At 53.2% G+C, this 27,967-nt stretch overlaps 8 protein-coding genes and 1 non-coding gene across 9 annotated transcripts; 6 read left to right on the top strand and 3 right to left on the bottom strand.

Annotated features, from left to right (window-relative positions):
* Nucleotides 1–271: 271 nt before the first annotated feature.
* Nucleotides 272–352, bottom strand: BDP81DRAFT_t308. Its single transcript has one exon. It is a non-coding gene; the product is annotated as a tRNA-Gly (tRNA).
* A 304-nt stretch (nucleotides 353–656) lies between these two features.
* Nucleotides 657–2,876, bottom strand: BDP81DRAFT_464820 (fungal-specific transcription factor; the record flags this gene model as incomplete). Its single annotated transcript, XM_060594203.1, has 3 exons — nucleotides 657–1,820; nucleotides 1,873–2,301; nucleotides 2,397–2,876. 3 exons carry the CDS (start codon nucleotides 2,874–2,876, stop codon nucleotides 657–659), a joined length of 2,073 nt encoding a protein of 690 aa, XP_060440279.1.
* A 2,589-nt stretch (nucleotides 2,877–5,465) lies between these two features.
* BDP81DRAFT_453890 (uncharacterized protein) lies at nucleotides 5,466–7,258 on the bottom strand (the record flags this gene model as incomplete). The annotated part of the gene is made up of 2 exons (XM_060592874.1): nucleotides 5,466–7,019; nucleotides 7,256–7,258. The coding sequence occupies 2 exons, from the start codon at nucleotides 7,256–7,258 to the stop codon at nucleotides 5,466–5,468; spliced, it is 1,557 nt and encodes a 518-aa protein (XP_060440278.1).
* Nucleotides 7,259–8,541: 1,283 nt separating this feature from the next.
* BDP81DRAFT_438205 (uncharacterized protein) lies at nucleotides 8,542–9,099 on the top strand. The gene has a single exon (XM_060591301.1). It carries the CDS (start codon nucleotides 8,583–8,585, stop codon nucleotides 8,829–8,831), a length of 249 nt encoding a protein of 82 aa, XP_060440277.1. The 5' UTR covers nucleotides 8,542–8,582; the 3' UTR covers nucleotides 8,832–9,099.
* A 3,401-nt stretch (nucleotides 9,100–12,500) lies between these two features.
* Nucleotides 12,501–13,183, top strand: BDP81DRAFT_113152 (uncharacterized protein). The gene has a single exon (XM_060581503.1). The coding sequence runs from the start codon at nucleotides 12,610–12,612 to the stop codon at nucleotides 13,090–13,092; it is 483 nt and encodes a 160-aa protein (XP_060440276.1). The 5' UTR covers nucleotides 12,501–12,609; the 3' UTR covers nucleotides 13,093–13,183.
* Nucleotides 13,184–15,394: 2,211 nt separating this feature from the next.
* BDP81DRAFT_330408 (benzoate 4-monooxygenase cytochrome P450) lies at nucleotides 15,395–17,103 on the top strand (the record flags this gene model as incomplete). Its single annotated transcript, XM_060585396.1, has 3 exons — nucleotides 15,395–16,377; nucleotides 16,440–16,860; nucleotides 16,912–17,103. 3 exons carry the CDS (start codon nucleotides 15,395–15,397, stop codon nucleotides 17,101–17,103), a joined length of 1,596 nt encoding a protein of 531 aa, XP_060440275.1.
* A 731-nt stretch (nucleotides 17,104–17,834) lies between these two features.
* Nucleotides 17,835–19,566, top strand: BDP81DRAFT_383375 (uncharacterized protein; the record flags this gene model as incomplete). Its single annotated transcript, XM_060586931.1, has 2 exons — nucleotides 17,835–18,097; nucleotides 18,151–19,566. The coding sequence occupies 2 exons, from the start codon at nucleotides 17,835–17,837 to the stop codon at nucleotides 19,226–19,228; spliced, it is 1,341 nt and encodes a 446-aa protein (XP_060440274.1). The 3' UTR covers nucleotides 19,229–19,566.
* Nucleotides 19,567–20,317: 751 nt separating this feature from the next.
* BDP81DRAFT_330406 (RNA-directed RNA polymerase) lies at nucleotides 20,318–24,558 on the top strand (the record flags this gene model as incomplete). Its single annotated transcript, XM_060585395.1, has 3 exons — nucleotides 20,318–21,470; nucleotides 21,557–22,336; nucleotides 22,391–24,558. The coding sequence occupies 3 exons, from the start codon at nucleotides 20,318–20,320 to the stop codon at nucleotides 24,556–24,558; spliced, it is 4,101 nt and encodes a 1,366-aa protein (XP_060440273.1).
* Nucleotides 24,559–25,140: 582 nt separating this feature from the next.
* On the top strand, nucleotides 25,141–27,812 carry BDP81DRAFT_398783 (uncharacterized protein; the record flags this gene model as incomplete). Its single annotated transcript, XM_060588502.1, has 4 exons — nucleotides 25,141–25,206; nucleotides 25,282–25,345; nucleotides 25,404–27,475; nucleotides 27,540–27,812. 4 exons carry the CDS (start codon nucleotides 25,141–25,143, stop codon nucleotides 27,810–27,812), a joined length of 2,475 nt encoding a protein of 824 aa, XP_060440272.1.
* Nucleotides 27,813–27,967: the final 155 nt, after the last annotated feature.

The raw sequence follows: 27,967 nt of genomic DNA, 5'->3' as shown, positions 1-27,967 counted from the left end.
TAAACAACAAAAATCGAGATCAGGCAGCCGAGCGGCACAACATGCAGCCAAAACGCACAATTGGGTTATGTAGGGAAATGCCAGAAGTCCCCACCCTTTTTGTCGTTTTCACATTCATATCGCATTTGGCTGCAGGACGACTATATTTGGTACCGTAGAGTGAGTGAGATTCTCAGAGGAGATACGTACGATTGACTCACGTAGAAAAAGATGAATAATTCCGAGAGAAAGAAAAGCATATCCTTGAGAGCAGCAGCAAAAATCTAGGGTTTGCGTCGAGGGGGAATCGAACCCCCGGCTCCCCGACGCTGCTGGATGGCAACGGAGAATTTTACCACTAAACCATCGACGCTGATTAAAAGCTTTCTCTTTTGGGTGTCCCTTCCAGCTCCGCGCGCGAGCTCGCCTACCGCGAAGCTCACGCGCAGAGGCGCAGACTCCTTCGATCGTCGGCCAGGGGGAGCTGAACTCGACACTGTGGAAGATAACGAAGTGGTGGTTGGTATCTACATGTAGACCAGAGACTTCCGCAACATCATGGCCACTCACGAAGCCTGCGAAGCCCACTAGCAGATCAAAGCCAGAGAGGTTATTTCAAAGTCCATAGTTGACTGGGGTTGGTATCTGCCTGTCCAAAACTCCGAGCACTCACAAAATCAGTTGAGGTAGTTTGGCATATCCAAGCCGTCCGCCTGGAACTCGTTCATCAGTGTATTCCAGTCGGGGAAATCCTGCATCATGCCGGCCCAATCCATCCCATCAGCGGCCGCCATACTGTCCAATCCACTCTCCGCCATGCCCTCCGCTTCCGATCTATCATCGGTGCCACCCGGTGTCGGGTAGGACTCTTTCTCGGCGCTCCCGTTGGTAGTTCCTCGGCCACCGACGACGACGACGACGCCGCCACTGCCGCCGTTCTGCTGGCCAAGGCTCTGTCGTATTGCTGTTGCCTTGGCCCTCAAGGTTTCCAGAACCGTCATCTTCGCCGCGGGCCCGAAGCTCGCGTTCACGCATTTCAGGAGCATGAAGCTATCGTCCACAGCCTTCCATGCCCTATCGACGCTCGGTCCTTCCGGCTTCACGCATAAATGCCACAGGACGTAGAGAAGCATATGGTACTGGGGATACGCCCGCACCGACCACCGATACTGCCGCAGCAGCTCGTCCGACGCCAGGCTCATACCGTCTTCGAGAATACCGAGCGCTTGAAGAAGATTCTCCTCTGTCGCGAACGAATCGCGCGCCTCTGGATGCTGGAGGTTGAGCCACTGTTGCCGCGTGACCATGTCGACTTTGCGAATGATGAATCGCGCAACGAGGAGTGTCTGCCGTTGTTGGGGGATGACGGGGTTGCAATGTCGCAGAAACCCTTCTGCGTACTCGTGGAGCTCTTGGACGACTTGGGCGCGGACGGATTCCGGTGTTGGGCTTTCCGCCCACGACGAGGCCATGGCCGCTAGACGATGCCATGTGCGAGTAACTTGGATATTAATCAGTCCCAGTGTCAACGTCGTCCAGCCGGTCCGGGAATGTGGGAGCTCCTTCATCTCGGGATACAGATCTCCGTCCTCCAGATTCGACGGGAAGCTCACGCCTATTTGTACGTTAAAGCTTGAGATGTTTGAGAAGCCATAGTCCTCTGCTGCTCGGCCATCGCGCGCGATGAGGTGCCACCAGATTCGTCTACGAATCTCGGAATCAAAGGGCGAGAGGCCTAGCTTGGTGCCGTCTCGGTGCAGACCGATAGATTGAGCTGCCCGGATGGCCAGTCCGTTCAAGGTCCACAAGCCTCGACCGGGGTTGTGTATTCTAAGAGCCGCCTACGCCTAGTGTAAGCAAACGAAGGAATCCATCAAGTAGATATATACATACCAGATACACAGACAAGGCTTCGAGGAATTTCACCGAGGGATGTTCGAGAAAGTCGGCCTTGGCAAAGGCTTGCTCGAGACCCGTTTTGAAGCGATGGAGGCTCGTCACCTTATCCTCTCCAGTGAAACTCTGGACCGAGTTGGGCTCTAGAACGACAGTTGAGACGAAGAATATGGCAAACATGACAGCTAGTGCTTCCAAGGACGCATTACGGGGGTCGTCGATGGCGGTGTAGACGAGGACTTCTGCCGTCGGCCGGTGGAGGACCTTGTTACAAATCTCGATATTGTCGACATAATTCCTCCACAGTTCTATTGCGCCATATTTTGGAGGAAGAAGCTCAGCAAGATCCAATTTAAGATCTGGTGCTGAGAGAATGCCCATTGGATTAAAGGGCGATAGTTCCGCTGTAGCGGGTGACTCACTACTCTGAGGCGTTGTGAGAACTGATTGAATATCATGTTCCTTTAGACAAGTTATCAGCCGACGATCTCATGCACCAAGTGAGTGAAAGAATATCTTACTTCCTCAATAACCCGAGAAATTAGGACATCGTCAAAGTACTGGCTTGACGATCCCTTCCGTAACAGAATTTCATCGTTAACACTCTTCTCATACGGCCCTGAAGCTGGCGCTGTCGTTGGCCTAGATGCTGATGGATTTGAGTGATTTGGATTTCGACCCAAGCCAAAAGCTGTTCCCGGCGTGGAGGCCGATGGCGAACCCCGAAGAGCCGGAAGCTGCTGTTGCTGCTGCTGGCTCGCCGCCCCGGCCACAAGCGTCTTCTCCAGGTCCGATATCCGGCTTGCAACATCGGCGATGGTGGTCTTCCGGACTCGACGTATCGGCTGGCCCGCCTGCGGATAATGGCATTGGAGTCCGCGGCGGGCACACGACGCGCAGGGCTGCTTCTTGTCGCAGCGAATCTTCCGACGGTGGCACAGCTGACAGGATCGCTCAATCTTCCGGCCACCGCTGCTACTCCCGATGCCGAGGCGGGTCATGCTACCGCTGCTGCTGCTTTCGCTCTCATCCCTGGCGGCTGTCGGGGGCTGGGATTGGCCCGGCTGCGGTGTGTCGGAAGCTTCTGTGGGCGAGGTCCGGACAGCTCCGGAGGCAGATGTTGGAGCCGGTCCCATGGGGCCGGTATGAAGGATCCGGGTGACACCGGATCCCGATGCGATGCGACACAACACAAAATTGGATTCGATAACTCGTTGTTATTTTGACTTGGCTTGCACGGATATGCTTAAACTTGCGGCAAACTTGCTGGGGGGCTGAACAAACAGCTGTTCCGGTCAGTCGAGGTGGGTGATGAACTCTAGGTCGATGCCCAGGACTGCTCGGTGTCGGCGCTTACGTGGGGACCGAGGCCGAGAAGAACCATTCCCATATTATCCCACGGGCCCCGCTCTTCCTGACTTCAGGATTTAAAGTGCGAATGCCGCCCAGACAAAATGCGAGATGGAGCACGCGAAACCCGGTGGCAGATGGAGAAATCTGCACCAGACAGCCAGTCAGTTTGACCAGGGCGGCTGACTGGGCCTATGGACCATGGCTTGACCGCATTCAGCTCTTCCCGTCGTCGGCGACTCAGCGCGCCCGCAGAAAGCTCAATGACAGAGTAGACTCCATCCGCATGCGTCTAGGGTTAAGCTTCGAACACGTCCTTTAAGCTTCGCCGAGGTCCCCGAACTCGTCGGGCGTCCCTTTCTCTTTCCAGCCACCACGTGTCTGTTGTCTCTGGTTTCTCTGATCTTCGGAAATCTAGACCGATTGTCTAATCAGTCGTCTTTCAGGACCGGTACAGAGGGGTTTGCCCCTCTTGTGGAAATATGTCACGGGCAAGCCTGGGAAAGATGCAGCGGAGACCCTGCTGCATACTATGCTGACAACTGTAATCCTTGTTTCTTCAATTTATCACTGATGCCAGTTGAATAACCATATTGACATTGGTTGCAAAGTCGCCTTAGAAGGCAGCTTGCCTCGGTACGGGCGGCCGAAGAGGGAAGAATTGGCGTGTCAAAAGGCCCTTGAGCAATATCAATAAGGTTCAACGCGCTGGGAACACCCAAAAAAAAGATCCATGGACAAGGAAAATTCATAGGAACGCAGCGTTATTAAATATCGGACTGTCACTGACACGGTGAGTAACTAAATGAATCGACCCAACCAGGACCTTTTGGTGTTTAGTTCGTGGGGTTCCGCGCTCCACGTCCAGGTCCCCTACCCATCAGGGCAACGGGCTACCCGAGTTAGGTACGGAGGCGTATCCTCCGAGGTTGTTCGGGACCAACGTCGTATATGTGAATGCTGGTTAAACGCCAGTCTTTAACTCTTGTTTAAGTTTCGACGATAATCTTCAACGTAATTTCTTTAACCCTTGACTCTTCCGGACGGATCACTACCGAGGCGGCGGTAAGCTCCCGCGATGGCGCAAAGGGGGGCGGGCCACTGACTATGCCTCGCAGGCCTAGGGATTTCGCCCAACGATGCTTTCCGCGCATATTGGAGTTCATCCTCGTCGACCAGACCACCAGCCTGTAGGGAACTAGCTGCCCTCGTACACATCGCAGGGCACTGGGGGTTCCGGGTGAACTTGCCCGCCGTTTAGCCCGTGAACCGGATGGCAGTTTGGAAAAAGTGACAAAGAAAAATTCATACCCCCTGAAACGCAAACAACGACTTTTCGTCTGGCATGTGGCATATGGTGCCATTCGTTGCGGGACGAAGTAGACTATCACTTCTCTCATCCATACCTGCTATACAGACGGACGTACTGTATCTGACTTTGAGGGCGCGTGATAGTTGATCCCCGTTTAGAATTGGCGAGAAGCAAACAAGGTTTTCGGCTACACATTGGCCTAATTCATGCAAAGTCTGAGCGCACGCCCAGAACCGATGCTGGCATGAAACGTCAGGTACCGCCCTTGGGCGTCGACTTGAAGGCGCGGGAGCTTGATTTAGAAGTATCGCGATTCGATCATCAGGTTGAGGTTGGGCAGAAAATGATCAGACATGCCAGATCAACCTGAAGGCCAGGCGGTCGGGAAATGGATGAGGTTTATGAAGATTGTGAAGTCTGTATTGGTAATGAAACGAGAGAATGGTATCACAAACCCATAGGTAGATCATGATGTCTCTTTTGGGGGCCCCTCATCGTGGGCAGACACCTTTCCATAACCTTCGGACCGAGACTTCTAAAAACCCATTCCCTTTTGTGAGCAATGCTGCAAAAGTCCCGTCATGCTCCTCTGCGTCCTGCAGTCACCACCGCGCCATAGAGAGGGAAAACAAAAAGACAAAAATGTAGGCCTCGACTCCTTGGCGAGGTGCCTCCATGGTTAACCAACGAACGTAAAACAAAATAAAAAAAATAAAAATAAAAAAAGGACAGGAAAGAAAACTCAAAACCTCCGTGGTCTTGCCTCGTGGCAATCGTAGCACCGTGGAGGAAAATTTCCCTACAGCCGTTTACATGAACAGAGTGATATCTCACGCCTCGCCCGAAAAGCAAAAGTTGAATAAATCCATAGGTCTTGAAAAGAGTCCAGATCAAGAAAAGAAAAACCTTCAAAAAAAAGTCCGCTCCGTTATACGCCCACCGAGATCGGCGGCAGAGTTTGCATGAAGTCGAGCCAAGATGCTCCCGGGTTATTGTCCCGAATATCCCACACGGCCTTGAGGAATGTTTCCATGCTGCTTCGGTACTTGCTGTTGCCGCTATCGATCAGCGACTTGATGGCCTCCAACGTTGTCTCCCGCTCAGCCGCGTCCTTTGCTTCGATGGCCGCTAGGGTGTATGGGAAGCTGACGCAGCGTTGCTTGTCTTGCGATACTGTCAACGTCATCTGCAGGTCTGAGATGATGCTCTTTGCCATGGCGGATGCCATGTCATCCTTCTCGCCAAACTTGTACCGTAGACGGTGGATGTACAGCATCGCTGCCGTCTTGTAGATACGACTTTGGGCCAGCATGTGGATGACTTCGGTCGTGGTAAAGCGGTTTGTAAAGTCTGGTGGGATGACGGGCTGCCACGCTTCGACTTCTTGCTCCACTTCGTCCAATGCTTGCGTCTGCTCTTCGACATCGACCTCGTGGTATAGATGATAGCTGATGCGGCACAGGTCGTACATGTGTTGTAGTAGCGGCATGCACACGCCAACATACGCGTCGACGTGGCCGGCTTCGGGGGGCGCAATCCCGCATACCGGCAGTTCGCACTGCATCAGGCATTCGTTGATATCGACGGCTGTCATGTATACGAGAATGTAGTGCGTTCGTGAACTGGATATTTGCGACGTTCCTAGAAGATGGCGAATATGGCTAAGCACGTATCGTCGTACAGGCGCCGCACTGGTTCCGAGGGCCATGTTGGAAAAGTATACGATGCCCAATCCTAGGCCTGCCCATGGTAACAGTTCGTCGCGCTTGAGTGTAGGTAGTGGACAAGATCGGAGGTGTTCAACAGCCATTGCGCCGCGGTGTAGATTCGCTTCCGGGTCGTATTCGCCCGTCTCCAACCCCATTGATGACGCAAACGCGCTGTACATGGCGATATAGGCGTCCTTGCCCTGGTCGAACATGGAAAACAGATGGACTGTCATGTCCAGCTGCATGCTGTCGACAAACGTTGGGCTGATGAAGTATTGCATGAAGTTCGACTTGTGCAGTAATCGCGATAAGGAGTTGCGCTCTACGGCTTCTAACCGGCCCAGTGTGCTACCGTAAGGGCTGAGCGACTCGAGGATCTTGGACGGGGGGCTCGATGCCGATTCGGTTGAGGAGTCGGACGAAGCATCGTCGGGAGGGCTACTGATGCTCGAAGTGGTCACTATGCTCGGCTTTCGCGATACAGAACACGGCGGGGAACTGACGCGAGCAACGGTCGTCGTCGTCGGCGGCGCTGTCGTTGGGACGATCACGTTCGCCTTTCGAGGGATCGGGTTCGGACATGGCACACCGCTGCCCATGATCTTGCTCCTCACTGCGACCTTTGACCTTCCCTTCACTGCTGACCGAGGCACGGGGCGTACAAAGACGCAATCCCGGCCGTTCATCATACAGCGATCGCATCGCGGGTTACCTTCCGAGAATGTGCATTTCGACTTCTGATAGTAGCACGGCGCGCACGCCTTTGCGACGGGCTAGAGACGGAAGGGTCAGCATGGTGATGACGGAGGGGCAAGTCGCCGAGGCACCCCAGTGGTTAGTGGTCAGGGACGGGAAGACATGATCGAGTGTGACCAAGGTGACCAAAGGCAACGGCGATATACCATCAACGCCGATGACGTATATGGTAACACATCACCACAACACCCGGTGAAAGTGAAATGCCTCGACGGAGATAGGCGATGACGAGAAGCTGCTGTGCTGCACTCACCATTGTGAATCAAGATTCAGGTGGGGTAGTCCATTCGATGTGCTCCAACAGACAAAGTTCTGTGGGGAGAGAACAGGAGTGACACGACCAGGACACGCAAGAAATCTGGGTCGAAGAAGGCCGTGGCGGGTCGGTGATGATTAATACGTGTAAGCATGCGTTCTCGGGATCCTGGATAACTTCAATGGTGTAGTGTAAATCCTCCTCGATTCTAGAGTTGCCAAGGTTGAATAGCCGTCGTCCTCGAGTTTGCTGTGCGCTTTGGTGGTGGCGGGCAGAGAATGAGTGTGTGCAGCCCGGGTTCGTTGTTGAATGTGACTGGAAAGTTGAGAGTACGTTGGAGAATCGGCGTTGCAGTGGACGGGCGATGATCAGTAATTGCCGAAGGAGTTAAGGAGGAAGTGGGATGTAGAAGTGATGTTATGTTATGGTTGTTGGGCAGAAGGAGGAAGACAAGACAGGACTACTGGTAGGGGGCCTGGGATGTGAGAATAAGCTTCGGGCATGGCGCGCATGGATTTGATCGAGCGAGCAGTCAGGCTGAGGGAGCGGTCTGATCCATGGTGATCATGAGGGATTGATATTCGGTATCGTGACGACGGAGACTCGAGGCGTTTGGTTTGGTCTGTTTGGTGGGCTTGGGTGATGGTCAAGTCAAGTACTGCAGACAATATATTCTGCAACCCCCCTCTCCCCCCCCCCTTTTGAGAAGTGTAACCTGACGGAGGGGGGGGAACCAGGGTTTGGATGAAGGAGAACGGGGAAGAGAGAGGACGAGCAGGTATGTAGACCCAGAGAGGGTCAAGGCTACCAGGAGTCTAGGGGAACGGAACGAGCAGCCAGCTTGGGGTGTGTGGGCGAGCAAAAGACAAGGTAGGGATTGGTCAGGATGGTATGGGGAAGGCAATGGGAGACGTAGGATGGTGATTTTGGATTAGGCAAAGCCGCCGCGAGGCAACGGCTGTGCTGTAGGTACTTGTTTGCTTGGCTTCTATGGCTTGGGACGCCGCTTTGCTCGCTCGTTTGGCGCAGAGAAGGATGATGAAGGTGACAGAAGAGGATGATTTGATGAAAGGCGGAACAAATTTAGGGGTCCCCGACTACGACCATCAGTAACCAGAGCCATTTGCCATGTACGGATACATGCCTCCAATCTCTTCAATGCTCATTTCTGTTGGCGTACGGAGTACGGAGTATCGAAAGGCAGAATGGGGTGTGCTGATGTACCAGCACTAACAGAATTCCCCTCCACCATTTTCTCAGGCTCCTCTCTCTCTCTCTCTCTCGCTCTCTTCTCTCCCACTCCAGCTGCCACCATCTAGGATGAATGTCTGGTGGGCTGGAAGCCGCATGCGGGTATACAGAGCTAGCGTCTACGGATGCTAGCTGGCAATACATGCGCCAGTCCGTGCGCATCAGAAGTAGAGTACGAAAGATCCAGCAGAGAGAGCAAAGGAAACTGGTGAGTGGTGACTCGGTGAGTGGGAAAGAAGATGAGGAGAAAGGGAAACGAAGCCTGTCAGCCCGAGCAAAGCACAAGCATGGAAGGCTTGGCCTCGCACATGTCTTCCTGTGAGGATAGTTGGGACAGACAGTAAGGTACTTTCGGACTTTCGCTGATATTCGTACGTGAAGAGTTCACCGTACACCGTAACCGTAGACGCTCTTTCGTATCGAGATAGTTGTATCCGTAAGCTGGGCTCGCAGAGAGTCTCTCTGTTGAACGCTACGCTTCCATCGCTTGGCTTCAACCAGCGGCCTTGCTTGCAACACTGCTCCCCCCCTGAAACGTCGAGGCGGTGCAGTCACAATATGGGCACGCCCGTTGGCTCTTAGAAAGCAGAAAAAAACTGGCCTGTTTTGACTTTTTCCCTTGCACTCGCACGGACTTTGTGTTGAGGCAAGGGCAGAAGCGAGGAGAGACACGCATGCTAGACTCCAGAGAGGGCCACCGCAGAATGCTACTCCGTAGGTATCCGTATCCATAGGCTTACTACTAGCAGTAGTCCCGTGGTAGAGACTAGGTATGAATATCCGCAGAGAGTGGAGGATGTTCTGGGGACCAGGACTGGGACTGGGGGCCCACGATGATGAATCCAGGAGTGGAGGAGAGCGTTGTGATGCCCCAGAAATATCCAGGACAGCTTGTTGGAGATCAGATAGGATGGGCGTGCGGGATGTTTCTCTCAGCCCGCCTACTGCTGGTCCGTACGAATACTCGTTCTTAGGCTTCATGCTGTCCATCAATAACCTAAGCGATGCGACTTGATGGTGCTATAGCGATCAGAGAAAGCAATAGATAGTCCTGGACATCAGTGTCGTTGCTATTGGGTGGCAGGGGAGCTCCCGGCTCATGCTGGCACCGAGGCGGCTTGATGTCATTTCATCTTCTCCATTTGCATGGAGAGCACGAACCGCCTTGCTGTCTAACTTGTTCCCACCGTCTGTTGCGCACTCTGATGTGCCTCTCAGACTCGGGCACGATTCGTGCGCTTGCTTGAAGAGTGGTGCCCAAACCAGAACCAAGTGTGTCATCTGCCCTGGCAGACAGGCTGAGAACGAACGTGCAGTGTTGCGAGCCGAGGGAAGTTGGAAACGACGCTCGATATTCGCACATCTCACAAGCACCTACCCCCAGCCATCAAACTGACCTGCTTCTGAGCAATGAGCATTTGCGCAAACAAGATAGCTAGCTGGGTTGATCGAGACCCTGGCGTTGGCGTCTTGGGGCTAGCTCCCGGGGGCCCGCGTCCGTCCGGGTTCAAAGTGACAGAACTGGGGCACGGCTGGGAGGAGCTGAGAGAGATGGCGCGGGGTGGCACCGTGGGAATGAGCCCATAGGCACAGAGCGAGATATGGACTGTTCCGACTTCTTTTTTGTTTCTGTGCCACTGTTTCGGTGTCCCTGACGACTAGATTGGTTGAGACTTTGGGGCGTCTTGTGTTGGCACGCAACGCAAATCAGGAACCAGCACGAGGTTGGTGTCTCAGAGACGAAGCGTCGTTGAACAACAGATGTTCTATTCCTGGGACCATTGCAGGACTTGCGGGCACCGGGGAAAGGTTCCTGCAGGCATGCGGCACTGCAATCTGCATCAGTGCATGCGGCCTCTGGATGTATACTACGTACTTACACCCTTAGTAGTGAACAGATAGGTACTTGGTCCTGCAAGTCGTCAATATTTCCTGGTCTGCGGAGCCTTTGTCTGGACATTTACGGATTAGCATTGATATATCTGCCGTATCAGGTGGCTAGAAATATCCATCTCTCGCCCACCCGTCACCTTCATCACTCAGACCCAAGCCTATTTTAGCCGCCAAGCTTGTCCTGGTTTGTCGCAGCATGCAGAGAAGGGGGGCCTACAAGTCCGCAGGTCCGCAGTGATTCCGTGGGACACAGGGATGGTTATGCAGCGGGTTTATCCCCCTCCATCCTCATCTCCAGAGTCCAGGGTTCAAGGACATGCAAACGACTGCAAGGAAAGCGAGGTATTGCTAACCATTACCCAATGATCTAATGACCTCCCAAGACGCCTCATAAATGTCTGGTGTTGCGATCTGGTCTGAGAGAGAATCTAATAGAGCAATAAGATGGACACATGGATGTTGAAACCCTCATCCATAACAGTAACATGCCGCTAAAATGGCACATGCCCAGGACAGCTGGAGAAGTCTCGCTTTCTACGTAGTAAGCCGACGACTGAGTCGTCATCCTGGCCAACTCCACCGGAGGCAATTTGCTTCCCTTGGTTGTCCCACGTGGGAGGGTCAGATACCGCGCCCGACACTGTGGCGTCAATCTCCCCTCTCTGTCTCGATCTGCACTGCACCTTTCCCATGTGCCTCAATGGGAGACATTGATGGCCAGAAATAATTAGCCCCTATCCCGGCAGATGTTGATTTAGCCCCCAAAAGAACGTGCACAATAAACCTCGGGGACAAGAGCCCAAGACATCACGGTCTAGATCAACAACTCCGGAGTGAACGAGATTGTTCATTCACAACACAATCTCGCAGAAACGAGTCTACAAAGTCAAGCATGTAAGTACGGAATACATGGACAACAAAACCTATCACACCAACCGAGTCTGACAACACACCAGACAAGTCTCGATGGTCAGTCAAATCAACCATATTGTTAGCCTTTCCACCCCGTTAGCACCCATCTGTTAAATACATTTTACAATCCCCCCAGAACGCTAGGCGCCTCCGGGCTAGGGAAAAATGCGACAAGCAGTCAGTTGAAAGCTTCGTGGTAGCACCTACCGGCTTGCACGGCAAGGTCCTTGGTTCTTCCCAGCTTAAGCCAAGCATCAAGTTTGGCCGAAACGCAAGATCACTCCACGCAATTCCCTCCCCTCCCCCCGTCGAACGTTCGCGCGCGATGATCAAGCCAGAGGAGCCTCACAAACGGTGACAGAAGTTCAAGAACCCTTCACATAATCAACCTCAATTAGGGCAGCCATGGGCATCGATTAGATGGCGTCGGAACGGAATGCCGCTTTCTGGACTTGGCTTGGCTCATGCGCCAGCCGCGCCTTTTCTCTTCAGCCTTTGCAAGCAGCTAATGACAGTCTCCCCGAGTTGCCCCATTGCCTTGCGGCTTGGCGACCTAGCATTACTGAGTGTTCAGGAAGGGATACGTAGCACCGTCGCCAAATCATTCTTCTTGGCAGGCAGACAACGGCATCTTTGTCGCCGCTCCAGACCCTCTCACTCTGGACTACTGCGTCAATGAGGCGAGGTATCGCCATCACGACTGGGCAGCTCAGGCTTGGCGCGCGCCCTCAGCCATCAGCCATCGAGAGTGCCAAAAGTCCATTTTTTTTGCCCCTAGAACGTCCCAAGTTTAATTTGGCAGGATGTTCACGCCTCAGGGTTTCACGGGCTCGGGCTGTAACGTGGTTGTTGACTCGCAGAGAAACAGATTAGGAAACATGTGCCTATGCTATACAAAAGAAGCTACTGGAAACCTCTTCTTGCGCATCAGACATGGAACGTAAACTTTCGGACGGAACCCGAGTGTCGCGTAGTTCATCCTTCATGGTCCCATCCGAAGAGAGTTGTTACCTGCTGGGCAGACTCAAGGTCGTCATCAAGGTTTGGGGCAGAGATATCACCATGGCGAGAAGGTCCAGCCCCATCCTTCCCCCAGACTCGAATCATGACGGCGCCTCCCTACGGATAGAATTTCCTTCTGATTAATAAGAAGTCACGGAGAGGCACTACAAATCTGTTCCGAGACCTGCCCTATGAGTTGAATAAGCACTCCTCCTCCAACTCAACCCCAGATTTTAGGGCTCTCCCTTGGAAACAGTCCCTGCAGGGGGGGGCTTTTCCAGAGACCGAACCGGATGAGAAGCCATACCCTTCCAACCCTCCAACCTTTCCTCCCCTGGAGTGTTCTAACTATGGTGAGCTCAGTCAAACTTGGCTCTCGCAGCTCCCTGCCGCTGGCGGAACGTTTATGGGAGCATCCCGGGGACCACGAAACTCAAGCCGCCTCGCTGGCGGGGCCGCTTTCTCGTCCGTCAAAGCTGGTAGCTCACAGTCCACAACTTTTACGCACAGGAAAATCAAGGTTCAGCCAGACCCCGGGTCTGGCCGCGCGGATCATCTCCCCTCCTGCTTTTTTGGACATCATGCTCTTGGCTGTGTCGGACAGCTCGGACGCCCGCTGTCGTCTTGGAGCGGGGGACCCTGCCTTTTCTTTTTCTTCCTGTCTTCCTGCCCCTCCGTACGAATACCTCTTCGTCCGTCAGGCTCCATCTTCACTCGGCCCTCGGGGCGGCCCCCGACCATGGGTGAATGGCAGCAACGTTGAGAGCTTACAATGACGAGATGGTTATGGTCCAAACCTCGGAAGAGGCCGCGGCTGGTTCATGATCACAAGCGAAGACACATTGCAATTTTAGACTCGTAGATAGGTAATCCAGCCTACCCGGTCGAATCAGAGATGTTACCGCTGACCAGCCATAGCGTAGTAGCCAGGATGATACGCAATTGATCCCATCATCCTGGAGGGGCTGTGATATTGCTTTGGCCTTAGTTGTGAGATCAATGAGATGCGGCGATAACTATTTCCGTATAGTCTAATACGCCTGGACTAATCCGAGTCGCTGGACTATTCCGCCTCGTGACAATAACGTGACCACGTCGCCCAGCCTTGGCATAAGGAAAACCTCTTTCATGTTCTCTGTCAAACCCCAATTGACTCGAGCCGACTCAGAATCGTTTCGTTCTGACCTCTTCAGAAAACGAGCTGGCAAATCACAGACGTTGGTACCAGAAGATTTCCAACACTAGCGAGTCAGGAAGCTCAACAAAGGCTATGCCTTCTTTAATGAGGGATCGCTGATCGTGTTTCCATAGCCCGTGAACATTGAACGCCTAGACAGCATGCTGGCACCGGACGACAGGTCGCGCGTCGTATTCTCTTCCACGTTACCCGTAGAGGCTGGTCGTATGCTCTCTCCTCGGTAAGGAGAAGAACACGACCTGTGCTTTCAACGGGAAGCCTGACTCGGAAAGTTCAGGCTTTTCAAGGGTGCTCACAACGATCAACCATTCTCAAAGTGGGAAACCATAACTTGAGTGGAAAATGCCGGGACCCTCATAAGTCCCGTTCACCACGTACACGCCCGTCTCCCTTCCCGAATCACCCCGCGAAAATGAAGCTCGGGCTATCACCCGGCCGGTGATCCAGTGGGAGCCCGTTGTTCCTCCGCGTCTACCCTCCCGCGGTTCCCGATTGTGGATCCTTTTTGGTTCTTCGTTGTCCGCGGCTGTCTCGTCTCTGTCTACGATCCCGCTGCCAAATTCCCAATCCCGATTCGCAGTGTCCTCTTCTCGATCTTTGCCCTCCGCGTGTCCCCTTTCCCCCCTTGATTATCGATCAAAAGTCTCAACGATCCGAGCGTCTTGGAAGGAGACAAGAGAGGAGTGGCCATGGCCTCTACCCGTTGCCGAGAAGTTTCCGATCTGTCAAAACCTCTCCCCGCGAAGAAGGGGGGGGGACTCATATGCTCGGCAATGCGGGCGCAACGCGGACTCGGTAGTTGAGATTAGATCGAACTTGAGGCTCCGTCACCGCGTGTCCGCCGATCTCGGGAACTCGACTGCGCTCCAACGGTCATGGTCATATCCGTACAGTAGATAAAAATTCGTCTCTTTTTTTTCTCGGTAATGTAAACCCACAACCCGCAGCGTTGGGTTCGGCCTGTCTTTGATACTTTTTTCCTTCATTACCTAATACCTACCCTTCGGGCGGTTTTCTGATCTCTCTTCAGGCACCACTTAGATCAGCGGAACTCTGGAGGTTCCGTCTGAAGTCCAGGTGTTGATTCCTAGTAGCACCCAGGAATGCAATCTTGCCCTTTTGCGTTCGTTTTGGAAATATCCATGGCTACCTCGGGTCCACCATCTTAGGATTGAACGTTGCCACCCTCGAGCTGGGCCGACGTGATATCCAAAGACTACATGTACTGCCGACTGTTTCCAGAAATAACATCTCCTCTGCATTTAGATACGATAGTACCACAGACTCACGGCGTTACGTCCTCTCTCGTTGGAATCGTTCTCGCAACAGTCGCACATTCGGCAGCGTGGATGGCTAATTCCGTAATTCCGTAGTCTATCTCTGGCTAACTTCCCCAGGATGACCTGGTGACGAAAGCCACCTCCGCATCGCCCACCCTCCCCGCATCACCACCTCCAGGCTCCCCGTGCTCACCATGACCAATTCGCGTCGGCAGTTCTTTCATTGGCCGTTTAAGCTTTCTCGGACGCCAGTTGTGTCGCCGAAGCAATTTGAATATGGTGAGAGAATGTCCATTTCACTGCGCGGTAGGCCTTGACGAAGGTTTGGTGATGTCAGATCTTTGGGTTTCGGGTTTGGAAGTCGGATTTATGTGTTGGAAGATTGATCGATTTTGCATGGCGCGTATAACGTACATTGAATACGAAGACAAGATACCTATTTCATGCCATCCGTGACGTCTAGCATTGGTGTGAGCCGTTCATCATAGACTCGAGTCGTGATCTTATTTCTTTAATTCGCGGCAAGTTCGTAAAGGTTAATGACGCCTGGGCATCGCGATCGTGCCTGTTCGAATCCTGTCAGATCACCCCAAACCAACCATGGACTCTCCAATAGACGCATTAGACCCGAATGATAGCAGTCACACATACACCGAAGTCGCCGGGCTCTTCCTCCAACAATACTGGCCGATCCTACTCCCTCTGGCCGTGTTAGTCAACGTCTTCCGCACCCGCTACCTCTCCCCGCTCCGTCGATATCCCGGGCCGTTCATCGCCTCGACCACACGCTTGTGGAAAGTCGTGTCTACCGCATCGCGTCGAACGCACCTCGATCACATAGCCCTCCATAGGAAGTATGGCTCTGTCGTGCGCATTGCCCCAAACGAGGTATCTATCGCCTCGCCCGAGGCCGCGCGACATGTCCTGAGCGCCGGCAAGCGGTTCTACAAGACGGCGTTCTACGGCGTCTTTCCACCGCTGGAGAATCCAGACATCTTCACGGAAGTCAATGAGGAGGCTCACGCGAGGAAGAAGAAGGTCGCCAATGTGCCGTATAGCATGGCAGCGATGCAACAGCTGAGCCCTTTTATTGACGACGCTATCGATCTGCTGGTCACTAAACTCGGCGGGTTCACGTCGCGGCCTATGGAGTACAAGACCGACAAGTCCGTTGATCTTGGGGCGTGGCTACACTACTTTGCCTTTGACGTGCTCGGTGAAGTGGCTTTCTCGCGAAGCTTCGGGTTTCTGGCTGAGGGCAGAGATGTGGAGGATGCCATCGCCACTATTGACCGCTCACAGGCGTATAGTGGGATTGTTGGTCAGGTGCCGTGGGTTGACTTTCTTTTGCGACGTAATCCTCTCTGCAAACTCATTCCAACGCTCAACACCAAGAATGCGCCAATCACTCGGATTGCCTTGAGTGAGATGGAGAGAAGACGCCCCTTTGACAAGGAGAGTGAAGGCAAGCTGAGGAATGACGACGGGAGACAAGACCTCTTGGCGAGTCTGATCAAGGGACATTTGAAAGATACTGATCGATTCACCGAGGGCAATGTTTTTGCTGTTGCCCATGGCGCCATGTAAGTGTGATTCATCCATGAGAATACCCCTTTCCCGCCCGGGACTAATGAACTTACGACAGCTTTGCCGGATCAGACTCGACAGCTTCAACCATGCAATCACTGTTCTGGCACGTCCTTTCGGCACCACAGATCCACTCAAGACTGGTAGCGGAAATCGAAGATGCCGTCAAGTCCGGGGCAATATCCCCAACCAGCAACATCTCCTGGAAAGAGGCACAAGAGATGCCGTACTTCCAAGCATGCCTGAAAGAGGCTATGCGTGTTCGACCAGCAGTTGGACTCAACATTGGTCGGGTAGTTCCACCAGAAGGAGCTGAATTAGACGGCCAGTTCTTTCCTGGCGGGACGCAGGTGGCCGTCAACGGCTGGGTCTTGCATCGCGATAGGCGCACGTTTGGCGAAGACGCTGATGATTATCGACCTGAGCGATGGCTAGTGGATGTTGAGGAAGCGAAGCGAATGGAGCGTTACATGTTCCAGGTGCGTAAAACAAGCCGTTCTGACGCGATCCAAGCTAATTGTTACATCAAGTTCGGTGGTGGAAGCCATGTCTGCATCGGCCGGAATCTGGCTCTGCTGGAAATAAACAAGGTTGTGCCGCGTCTCTTTAGAGACTTCAAGTTTGAGCTGGCGCATCCTGGCCGGCCATTAAGAGCAAGTGCTACGTTCTTTGTGGTTCAAGATGGCCTAGAGGTGTTGATTGAGCGACGGGAACTGGCCTAGACACATGTTCATGGTGAATAAGCTACTGTACATGAGCAGAAAAACTGAGCAGTAGATTTCTATAGCATCGCGACTGAAGGAAGTTGACAATGTATATCCACAGGGCTAGGCTTTAAAAGGCTGAGGGTTTTCAATGATGCCGTATTCTCTGCCTTGCCGGATGAATGAAGAGAAGTTTGACCATCCAGCTCACCACGTCCCTACCTAGGAGAATGGTTCAGAGAGAAGCCAGTGAACGCTGTCGTTGAATTTTGCCGATTCCCGACTTCCGGTCCGAGTGAGTGTCCGCCGCCTCATCTCCGCGTACAACGTCGGACAAAGCCCGACATTAAGCTACCAAATCGGAGCGAAACATGCCACCCGCGTGTCTTCATTGTGGGCTGGGATGGTGCGAGACCAAGCTAAAGCGCCGGATTGGCTGCGGAGAGAATCTTAATTCTGCAAGCTCTTAATCGACAACCCAGTCAGAGACGACCAACTGCGAGAATCAGGGTGTTGCTGCGGGGTGTCAGATGCGGTATCACCATCGCGGTGCGATATGGCGTCACGCCGGGCTCGGCCCCGACCCCACCGAGGCTTTCGTTATCTCCAACCCGGAGCCGTGAGCGGCCAACCGTCGGGGAACTTGGGTTTTCTGATAAAAGTGTTGCATGCCCCGTTTGCTGCAGCTCTGTTGTGCATGTGAACTGTTCGGTAAGTTCAAAGTTTGTTTTAGAAACTCGAAACAGAAAATGGGGAGCACAAGTCAGCCACAGCAGCTCCAAGTTGCCATCATCGGCGCGGGCATCGCCGGTCTGACGGCCGCCATAGCGCTGAAAGCGCATCCTGGCATCAAGGTTCAGATCTACGATAAGGCCACAGAGTTGCGGGAAGTTGGCGCTTCGATCGCCTTGGGACCAAATGGCCTACGTACATTGGAAAAGCTGGGTATTCACAACGCTTTAGACGACTCGATCGCCTTCCGCAATAAATCGGGTTATCCAATGATCTACCGGTGAGTACGCCGATGTTGTATCGTGTGATGGCTGAACCTGATCAAATAATTAGCCATTACAAGACTGGCGAGATCGTATCGGTAGATCAGCACCACGGCAGCGTGGAGGCTCGGCACAAGACTGCGAGATTCCACCGCCCGCATCTGCAGCAGGCTCTACTCAAGCACATCGATCCTGCCCATATTCAACTCAAAAGGGCCTTCAAAACTATTGAGAACGAAGAGTCAACAGGCAGGCTCAGGATCACGTTTGCCGATGGTACCGCTGTCACGGCAGACATCCTCCTCGGCGCGGACGGCATCCACTCTGGTGTGCGGAGCTTCTACGTCCCGTCATCTCGGTCAAAGTGGACCGGCTGGACGGCATTCCGCGCGGTGTACCCCGTCTCTCATTTGTCTCACATTCCCGATGTCCCGGACGAGGCAGAGCACTGGTGGGGGATCGATCGGACGTGGTTCATGTCGAAGCTCGGCAAAGATCTTTTCTGCATCGTCGCTTCCCACCAGAGCGACCCTGACGCTCCGGATGCCCTGTACAAGGAAAAAGTCTGGAACACTGGCAGCGATATCGAGTTGCTCAAAGAGCACTACAGCGACTGGCACCGGCTGGTACGCGAAATCATCGAAGCAACGCCTGCGGATTCGCTAAAGGTATATCCCAACGCTTCTGCCCACGGGCTTGAGAGCTGGGTCCTAGGTCAGGATAGAGTGACATTTGCTGGCGATGCGGCGCATGCCCATGGTGGAGCTTTTGCGGCGGGTGGAAGTCTCGCCATCGACGATGCTTGGGCCTTTGCGGCATCGATCCAGCACGTCTTCCCCCCTTCTGCCACGAAGCTCCCATCGGTAACAGACGTTGCGACAGCGTTGAAGTTGTATGAGAAGACGCGGAAAGCTCACACGGACCGAGTGCTTGATACAGTACATTCGACGAACAAGAAGAAGGTCGAACGGTTGGCTGTGGTAGAGAAAGATGATGACTTGCGAGCGAGGATGAAGAATAGAGTTGAGCCTGTTTGGATCCATGAACACGATGTAGAGTCGGTATTCAGGCGGATCTTGGCACAGGAACGAAGCTTTGAAGCGCCACAAGCGACGTCAGATCCGTCAGAGGGGCAGATAGAAAGCTGACTTTAGATAAGGTACTAAGCATAGGCGCCTGGAGACGAGCGGTCTTGATAGCTTTCGCAAAAGAATTTCCCAATAAATCCCTTGAGAGTCGCAGTCATGATCCTGTGGTATCTGCTGCAATGTCTTGTGGGTGTTTTCGAGTTCCAGAGTAACGACTAATACGTATATCCCATGAAGACTTTGTCTGATTGTCTGCCGTTTGTGACAGATCGCAGAGGAAGCGCTTGGATCCTGTTTTGCCCAGCCTCGAGCGCGAAAATACTTCGTTGGAAGCTGTACACACTTAGCCCGTGTCTAATACAGATGAAGTGACCTTCGCGAATAAATTCGAGATGCTCCTTGGTGTTGATTGATGTTGGTTGTTGTTGGTTCCAGGTTTGTGAGCAGGTGGTTAGGGAAGGAGCTGGAAGGGTCGTCCCTGCGCTAGCCCCATTAGATACCGTGGTGGTCTGTGCTGGATGAGCACGTGTGAGGCCCATTTTGGTCGTTCTGATTGGCCAGCCATCAGCCGTTTTTCGACCCTGACGGGCTAAGCGCCGGTCCCGAGGTGTCCGTGCTTCTCGTCCAATGGCTGAGCTCGCGCAGGATCCACTCTACGCTCCTTCCCGTCCTGCGGTGTGATGCAAGTACGTACCTTCGTACCTCTCTCTCTCCCTTCCTCACTGCGACCTGCGACGACATCCCAGCGATCATCCTCAGCCCCAAGGACGACGCCGGGAGGCTACATTCCAACACGACGTGTTTGCTCCCTGACCATCACTTTCGACCCTTGTTCTGTGGCTTTTCTCCTGTGCCAGCTGTCTCGCCCGCGCCATCCCTTTCTCACCGACCGTTTACCCCGCCGAGCCGTTGCGACCAACAGGCGAAATACCTTGATACTTCAACTCCCTCTCCGACGTGCGAAGACCGACATGGCACAGCCTTGCTCCTACTCAATGCTTCTTGGATAACTGGCAACGCAAGATCGATAGGCTATGAGGCCGAATCTATGCCGTCCACTCGCTATCCACATCGGTAGGCATGCCTCCAAGCTTCGACATGGACTTGGATTCTGACCTCCCTCTCCGCTCAAAGCTCCTCGATCCGACCATGGCACCACATACGAAGACCGCCCAAGTAGCCCCGAGGACCCCGAGGAAGCCTACCCAGACCGACCGAGTCAGAGACGTTGTGGACAAGCTCAATCGAGAATACAATCTCGCCATTGAGATACCCGATGTGACACTTACACCGTCCTCGACCCGGCAGCGCGCCGAACAGGACACAGCCTTTGCCCGCAGCGAAAAGATAGTCCGCGGTATCCGATACCATTGCTTCCAAAGCAACTTACTGGATAGGATTCTCAGTTCCTTTCACATGGAAGCTAGAGCTGCTAGTCAGACATGGATCCGGTTGTTTGATGATGACGAACCCATTCCGGGGCCTGGAGGGGCACCCAAGGCCGAATCCCCTGGTCAACTACTAGAGTTGCAGGAGATTCTCATCAGAATATTGGATAATGCTCTGGCTCAAGTCAAGGCACGCAGATTGACGCGGAACCACACCGGACCAGCAGTGTTCGCCTCTACTGAGTCAAGCAAGTCAAAGAGCAGATCCGAAGCCGAAACCAAAGCCGAATCACCCAAGAGAGTCAAGGCTAGTCCCCCACGTGGAGAGGAGAGGGAAGGCGTAATTTCCAATGCTCTAGACAAAGTTCCAAGCCGTTCTCGATCAGCCATGCCCGAGGCCATGCCGGCACACTTCACCAGGGAGGTGTTGAGGCCGAACAAATCTTTCAATACTTCCTTCAGTACCTCAACTTCCATGCGCCAAAGCATATACGGCAACGTTTCTCTGGCAACATCTGCGAGCACCAGTCGGACCTCACTCTTTTCCAGGGCAGAAGAGCAACAACCGGGCACTCAGGAGACAATCCCAGTTCCACTTGAGGAAGAAGAGATGCGCCGGGAGTTTCTGAACCAACGACCGAATTCGTCACAGTCGCAAGACCTTTTCCCGGCATCTTCTGGTCATCTTGATGCATTGAACATCTCCTTCACAGAACACGAAGTAGAATCCGCGAAGAAGAGGTCTAGGACACCAGCAGAACTCGCACCCGAACCGCTCGCCAGCCCTTCTAATCGGACAACCGTCTACTCAGGAGTGTCGGGCCTTCAAGATCCGTTCTTGAATGAGCCGGTTTCCACTCCCCTCAAACGATCTGAGCCGATTGATCTCCGATCTCGCCTGGACGCCTCGTGGCGTAAGTTCTTCCACCAACAGACGTTGAGACCGACGCCTACGCTGCTAATACGGGCTTGCCTCGATCGCGTGCTAACCGTTTTGCAGCCAGATTTCCCAGTTGGCTCAACCGTGCGCCATTCGCCGTCGCATGGGAGATTACGCGCATCGCGGTTCATTGCGAAGTCGACCTGGGAGAAGTCATGATGGACTATGACGAAACATGGATCAACTACAACCAGCTCTGGAAGTCTCTCTTAGCCCATCCCAAGTTCGCTGGCAAGTCGTTCCCTGAGCGTCCCAGCACTGACGCTTGGGCTGCTGCCATGTCCGGGTTTAATACAGTCCGAGGACAGCATGTAGTCTTCTCGGCTCAGTTTGATCACGTTCCCCGAACAAAGAAGAAAGGCCCCATGTTCTCGTTATCGATGCAACCCATCGCCTTGGATCAAGGCTGTCGTCTGCACCGCCACTTTGGTTCCGATCGGTTTCTCGAAATTTTGATCCCAAATCCCAAAGGGTGGCACGAACCAATCGACAAACCCGAAGTGTCTCAAGAAGTCGTCCATTGGTTCTCTTCAGAGCGGCATTACCTCGCAGGCAGACAATGGCGGGCATTCTTCTCTAGAGACGCTGGGTACAAGACGCCACCAAAAACTTTGAGTTTGGTCGCCCCTGAGCCAAAGCCCGTCTATCAAGACAGGATTAGTCTCTTTGCCGAGAACGGGAACAACTTTCATGCAGCCCTCCCTCTCGGAAAATCGTTGCATGACAATCCTCGCGAGTTTAGGGTCAAGCTCAAGACCGGGGAGATGCTTGACTGGCTGTTGCAATTCGACCACAACAAGGAACAACCATTTCTCAAGTTATTCTCCCGCATACAGCTTGGTAAGAGGCACACACAAATCTGCAGCCTATGATGTATACTTATCCACTTTATAGGATTGAGCAAAACGACGCCAGTGATCGTTCTCGAACCCCATCAGATACGACACCGCAAACAAGATATCCTTTCGCCCACCGGCAAGGTCATGAACGATGGTATCGGCCTCATGTCTCGATCACTTGCTCGCAAAATCAGAGATGTTCTTGGACTAAGTGATGTCCCGTCTGCAGTCCAGGGTCGCTTTGGTCCTGCCAAGGGCATGTGGGAGATCGACGTCTTCGACAACGACGACAGCCTGTGGATAGAGACGTGGCCGTCTCAAAGGAAATGGGACTGTGATTATTTTGACCCAGAGCATCGCACGCTCGAAATCCGCGCTCATTCGATGGAGCCACGATCTGCTAGCCTCAACGTCCAGTTCCTTCCAGTCCTTGAAGACCGAGCCATAGACAGAGAAGCGATGAAACACACTATTGGAACGATCCTCGAGGACGAACTTTATCGTGCGCTGGAGGAGCAAAAGAATGCGATGAAGTATCCCTTGGAGTTCCGCAAATGGAATGTTGACAATTCTTCTACAAGAAAGCAGCGGCTAACCTGTGGACGGGTGCCTTTCGTGGCTGGTCTTCCGGAATCACGAGAAGAGAGTATGAACTTCCTTTTGGATGGTGGATTTGAGCCCCTCAAGCAAAAGTTTCTTCAAGAGATCGCCTGGGATCTAAGGCGAACCAAGTGCGAAAACCTGTTGAAGAAGATGAGCATCAAGGTGCCCAACTCAGCTTACTTCTTTATGGTAGTCGATATGTGGAACATAGTTGAGGAGGACGAGGTGCACTTATGCTTTTCGTCAAAGTTCCAGACGGAGACCTTTTCGGACTCCATGCTCCATGGTTGCGATGTTCTCGTAGCCCGCTCTCCGGCGCATTTTGTAAGCGACGTCCAGAGGGTGAAGGCCGTCTTCAAGCCGGAGCTACACGCCCTCAAAGATGTCATTGTTTTCTCAGCCAAAGGAAACGTCCCGCTTGCAGACAAGCTGTCAGGTGGTGACTATGATGGTGATAAGGCATGGGTCTGCTGGGAGCCTGCAATCGTTTCGAACTTTGGAAACGCAGAGGTGCCGCCTAGCCCAGACCTCTCGAGCTATTTGAGGAAAGACAAAACAACATTCGGGGACCTTGTACAGCAGCACGGCAAGGATGCTATATCGGAAATGATCACCCGCAGCATTTTCTTCTGCTTGAAGCCAAGCTTCTTGGGCATTGCAACCAACTACAAGGAGAGACTCTGCTACCACCTCAACAGCGTGAACAATGATTATGCCCTCTGGTTGAGCGCCCTTCTGGGCAACCTTGTTGACCAGGCCAAACAGGGCTTTGAGTTTACGGCAGAAGACTGGTACAGGTTTTGCCGAGAACGGCTCAACAGTCACAAACACAACGGACTCCTTGCAGAGCCGGCTTACAAGTTTGAACATTGGTCACACACGCGGCCACCAGACCACATAATCGACATTTTAAGGTTTGAGGTGGCGAAGCCAGCTATTGAAAAAGAACTGGCAAAGTTCCACAAGTCAATGGCCACGAGGTCGAACGAATCTGGGTACGAGCTGCGATCTCTTCGCTCGAAAAAGGACAGCGAAGAGGAGCCTACAGTGGAAATGTGGGACCCTGATCTTACCAAGCTTCACGAAGACTTCGGGAAGCTTGCGACAAAGGACCCAGCATTGAAAAGAATTCTGCGAAATCTGAGGATTGACTTGGAGGATGCCGGAAAGCTTTGGAGCGAGAAGGTTGGCTCAAGCAAAGACAAGGACGTGAACCGCGCCATGCTCGAAGTTTATGAAGAATGGCGATCGATCCAACCCCGTCCAGACGGTGCGCTCGAGCCAATGACCGACGCTTTGCTGAGGCAGACATACATGAGCGAGGACCACACGACCTGGGCTTTACTGCGTGCAAGTACAACATTCAAGATGTTTTACAAACGCAAAACGAAGTTTGCTTGGAGGATGGCAGGCATTCAATTGCAATTCATGAAGGCGATGACCACAGCAGGGCTTGATCGAGTGCTTGTCCCTATGATCCCAAACATGTACGCAGCCATGAAACCAGACGCCAAATTCATCACCCAGGCCGTCTCAAGAATGAAAGACGAGGGATCCGAGTATCCTGGCCTCGACTCTGACGGCGAGAATGATTGGGGTGGATCAGAGGGCGAGGATTGACCACCTCGCCGTAAACCTCTTATGTCTTTTCACAAGAGCTAATCAAGGTCCAATGGCCTAGGTGCTCAACTATTTGACTACGATTTTGACCTTGCCCGAGGTTTGACTTGGGATGGGAAAGAATTAGAGCTTGGAACAAAACACGGAGCTATGATGAGGGAACGAGAGAGATACGATTTGGAATTTGCTTGGGAGCGATTCTGCGGATACCCTTTGTATACAGCTTGTTGAACTTTTGGTAGACTACCGCGGCGCGTCTGAGAGCACCCGGATGGAGCCAGGTACGGCCGTTTTTCTTCTTGACTGTCGTCAGTCCCAAACTTTGTGTCCTGAAGCGTTCCTCGTGACCAACGCCCCGTTGACCCTAACGTGACCTTTGTGGGAGACTCCGAAGAGGCCATGCATATACTACTGCCTTACACAGGACGTCCAACTTTAATGAATGGATCTTGAGGTAGGCACCAGTAATGAGACTTTTATCGAAATTTTTGTTGCCCTTTATATTTCTGCCACACACCGAAGTTTGCCCAGAACACATACTCACAAACTTTTAAACATCCCTCTCTGCTGAGGCTTTTAGCAATGTCATTATCACTACCGCTTTACAAGCGAGAGGTCCAAGATCCGGACAACAAGCCACTGAGGTCAGTTACTCACGACATCGTCGTCCCTAATTTCCCGCACAAAGTGGCATACATTACTAACACTTCAACACATGTACAGAAGGATCATAACGGCGTCCTCGGTGCGTTCGACTCAATCAACCACCCCGCCCGGGATGGCTACAGTAAATGAAGTCTCTGGGATGTCCTTGCCCTCTGATAAGAGCCATAACTTGAACGCAGGGGCAAATAGCCACACGTGCGACTCGCGGATGATGTACACCGTACGCGCACGCGATGTCCCCTGCGAAGATCCGTCGCAGTGCCCCTACGGTCCCAAGGCGCATTCCCACTCTTTTTACGAGTATAGTAAAGTGGACAAGAAGAAGGTCAAATGTGGCGACAGGGCTGAACAGGTGTGGCGGGCGAATCAGAAGCGACTTTTGGCAGAGAAGCAGGAGGGTGAGTTCGCTGATGAGGCACGCCCCGGGTCTAGTTCTGATCAGAACGAACTGATTCGACTTTTCGCAAAACCGAACACGGCAAAGAAGGGAGACGACCCTAAACTGCGAGAGAGTGGCGGCGAATCTTCCATCAAAAGCACGGCCGAGCCGGAAAAGCTGAGCGGCCCAGTTACCTTTGGGCCTTCCCAGTGCTCTCTGCCCGAGTCCATGATCAGGGGCCCGCCCCTGATCCCGTCGCCGTACCTTTCGGCGGGTGGCTGGACTTTCCCGCGCCCCCAAGCCGAAGCAGAGAAGAAGGATAAGGAGCGCGAGCAGGTGATGAGGGAGGCCGAAAAGGTAAGAGTGGAGATGACCACCCCTATCATGAAGCAAAGCCAAGAAGATGAGCCTCAGCAAGAAAAGACTCAGAAAGAGCCCGAGGAAGAGGCAGAGGCGAAGAAGCAGATGTGGCGACAGATCAACGAGAATACTGCGAGGAAGCAGGCAAAAGAGCAGGAGAGCCAGGCGAGGAAGGTGGGAGAAGAAAATGCCTTGAAGACGGGGAAGCAGAGGCTGACAGACCAGCAGCGACATTGGGAGGAGTTGCGCAATCGGGTCCTCGTAAAGGAGCTCCGTCTAAATGGCACTCTCCTGCGCAACACCGCGCAGGAAACTGGAGAGCACATTCTCAATCTCGCGAATAAGCACGTACAATACTACGAGCTCAAGGTGAAGCACGAACGGAAAGAACGGGAAGACCACGTTCTCAAGCTGAAGCAAGAACGGGAACAACGGGCAGAGTACATCATTAAGCTGAAGCAAGAACAGGAACAGCGAGCAGAGTACATCGTCAAGCTGAAGCAAGAATGGGAACGAAGGGCAGAGCACGTGGTGCTCAGACAGCAGCAGAAACTTGAGCGCGAGCTCGAGATTGGGCAGCAGCATGAGTTAGAGCTTGAGAAGAAGCAAAGAGAGGCGCTCAGACGGCAGAAGCAATTTGAGCGCGAGCTCGAGATTGGGCAGCAGTCTGAGTTAGAGCGTCAGAAGAAGCAGAGAGAGGAGGAACTTCAGCGGCAAGAGCATCAGGCTAAGCAGAGGCAGCAGCAGCAACAACAAGAAGAGCGCGCGCTCAAGCTGAAGAAGTTTTATGAAGACGAGAAGAAGACGATGGAACAGCAGAGACGCGAAGAGCTGCAGAGACAAGAGGAGCAGACCAAGGAGAGACAAAGAGAGGAGTACGAGCTCCAAATGAAGCAGCGAGAGGAGCAACAGCTCAGGCAGAAGCAACAAGAACAGCGACAGCAAGAGCAACAAGAACACGAGCTCAGGCAGAAGCAGCGACAAGAAATTATAATCAAGCAACAGCAGCGACAGGAAGCCATACACAGGAGCAGGCTGGAGCTCCAGGCGCTGCAGAGTGGAGTCAGACAGCGAGAGGCCGAGCTCGTGCAGAAACAGCGACAGGAACTCGAGTTCAAGCAGGAACAGCAGAGGCAACTGAAGCAGCAGCAGGCAGAGAAGGAAGCCAAGAAGAAGCAGACCGAGGCTTCTGACGGCAAGCCCGGCTCCTCGAAACCAATGTACAACCCTGAGCAGGGCTATGCCGATATGATTGAGACAATCAAGAACTGGCAGCTTTCGGCGACGAAGGGAATTCAGTGCATCTCGGAGGAGTTGGGTCGGATCTCTGCTACCGCCGCCAAGGCGGAGGAGCTGGCCGAGTTGGACTCCGTCTCTACGGAGGTTCGTGTTGAGAATGAGACTGTAGCCAAGTCGGCTGAGGCGTCAAAGGCCACAGAGGCCGAGGCTGATGCCGAACGCGAGATTCCTCCCTTCTCGTTGGGCTCTCCTCTCTCTCCTGTGATTGACCCTGTAAGTAACATATCTGTTTCGGGTTCGCCCATTTCGTCATCCCCGCTCATACCAGAATTCACAGCGCAATTGGTCCCATCCCGACGCGAATCAAAGTCGCAGGATGGTGTATAGACTCGTCAAGAAAGAGGACGATATCCCTACTTTTGACGTTGTCAGCTATGAGGATGCCAAAGACCCTGCGGACGAGTTCCTTATCACGGAGTCTGTCAACTGCCAGAATGGCAAGGACTGCAAGATGTGCAACTGCCGGAATTCCCGCCAGGAGCCATCGCAGGCTGGCATTAAGAGAGCGTTGCCTTTGGAGTTCTTTGATGACGATTTCGTCCTCATTTGAGGGTTTTCCGCGGCGGAGGTGCAGAGGGATGAGTGGCGTTTACATGTTTCCTATCGCGCGCGATGCCCAATGATATACGAGGGGCCAGTTTGTGAGATCGCAAATTCGTAGTTTCCTATCCAATTGACCTAGTTTAATCAATTCTCTTCTTCGCT

Source organism: Colletotrichum phormii (assembly GCF_030913505.1).
Source record: "Colletotrichum phormii strain CBS 102054 chromosome Unknown BDP81scaffold_25, whole genome shotgun sequence".
In the NCBI taxonomy this organism is placed as follows: Eukaryota; Fungi; Ascomycota; class Sordariomycetes; order Glomerellales; family Glomerellaceae; genus Colletotrichum; species Colletotrichum phormii.
This window is presented reverse-complemented; position numbering and strand designations above follow the sequence as displayed.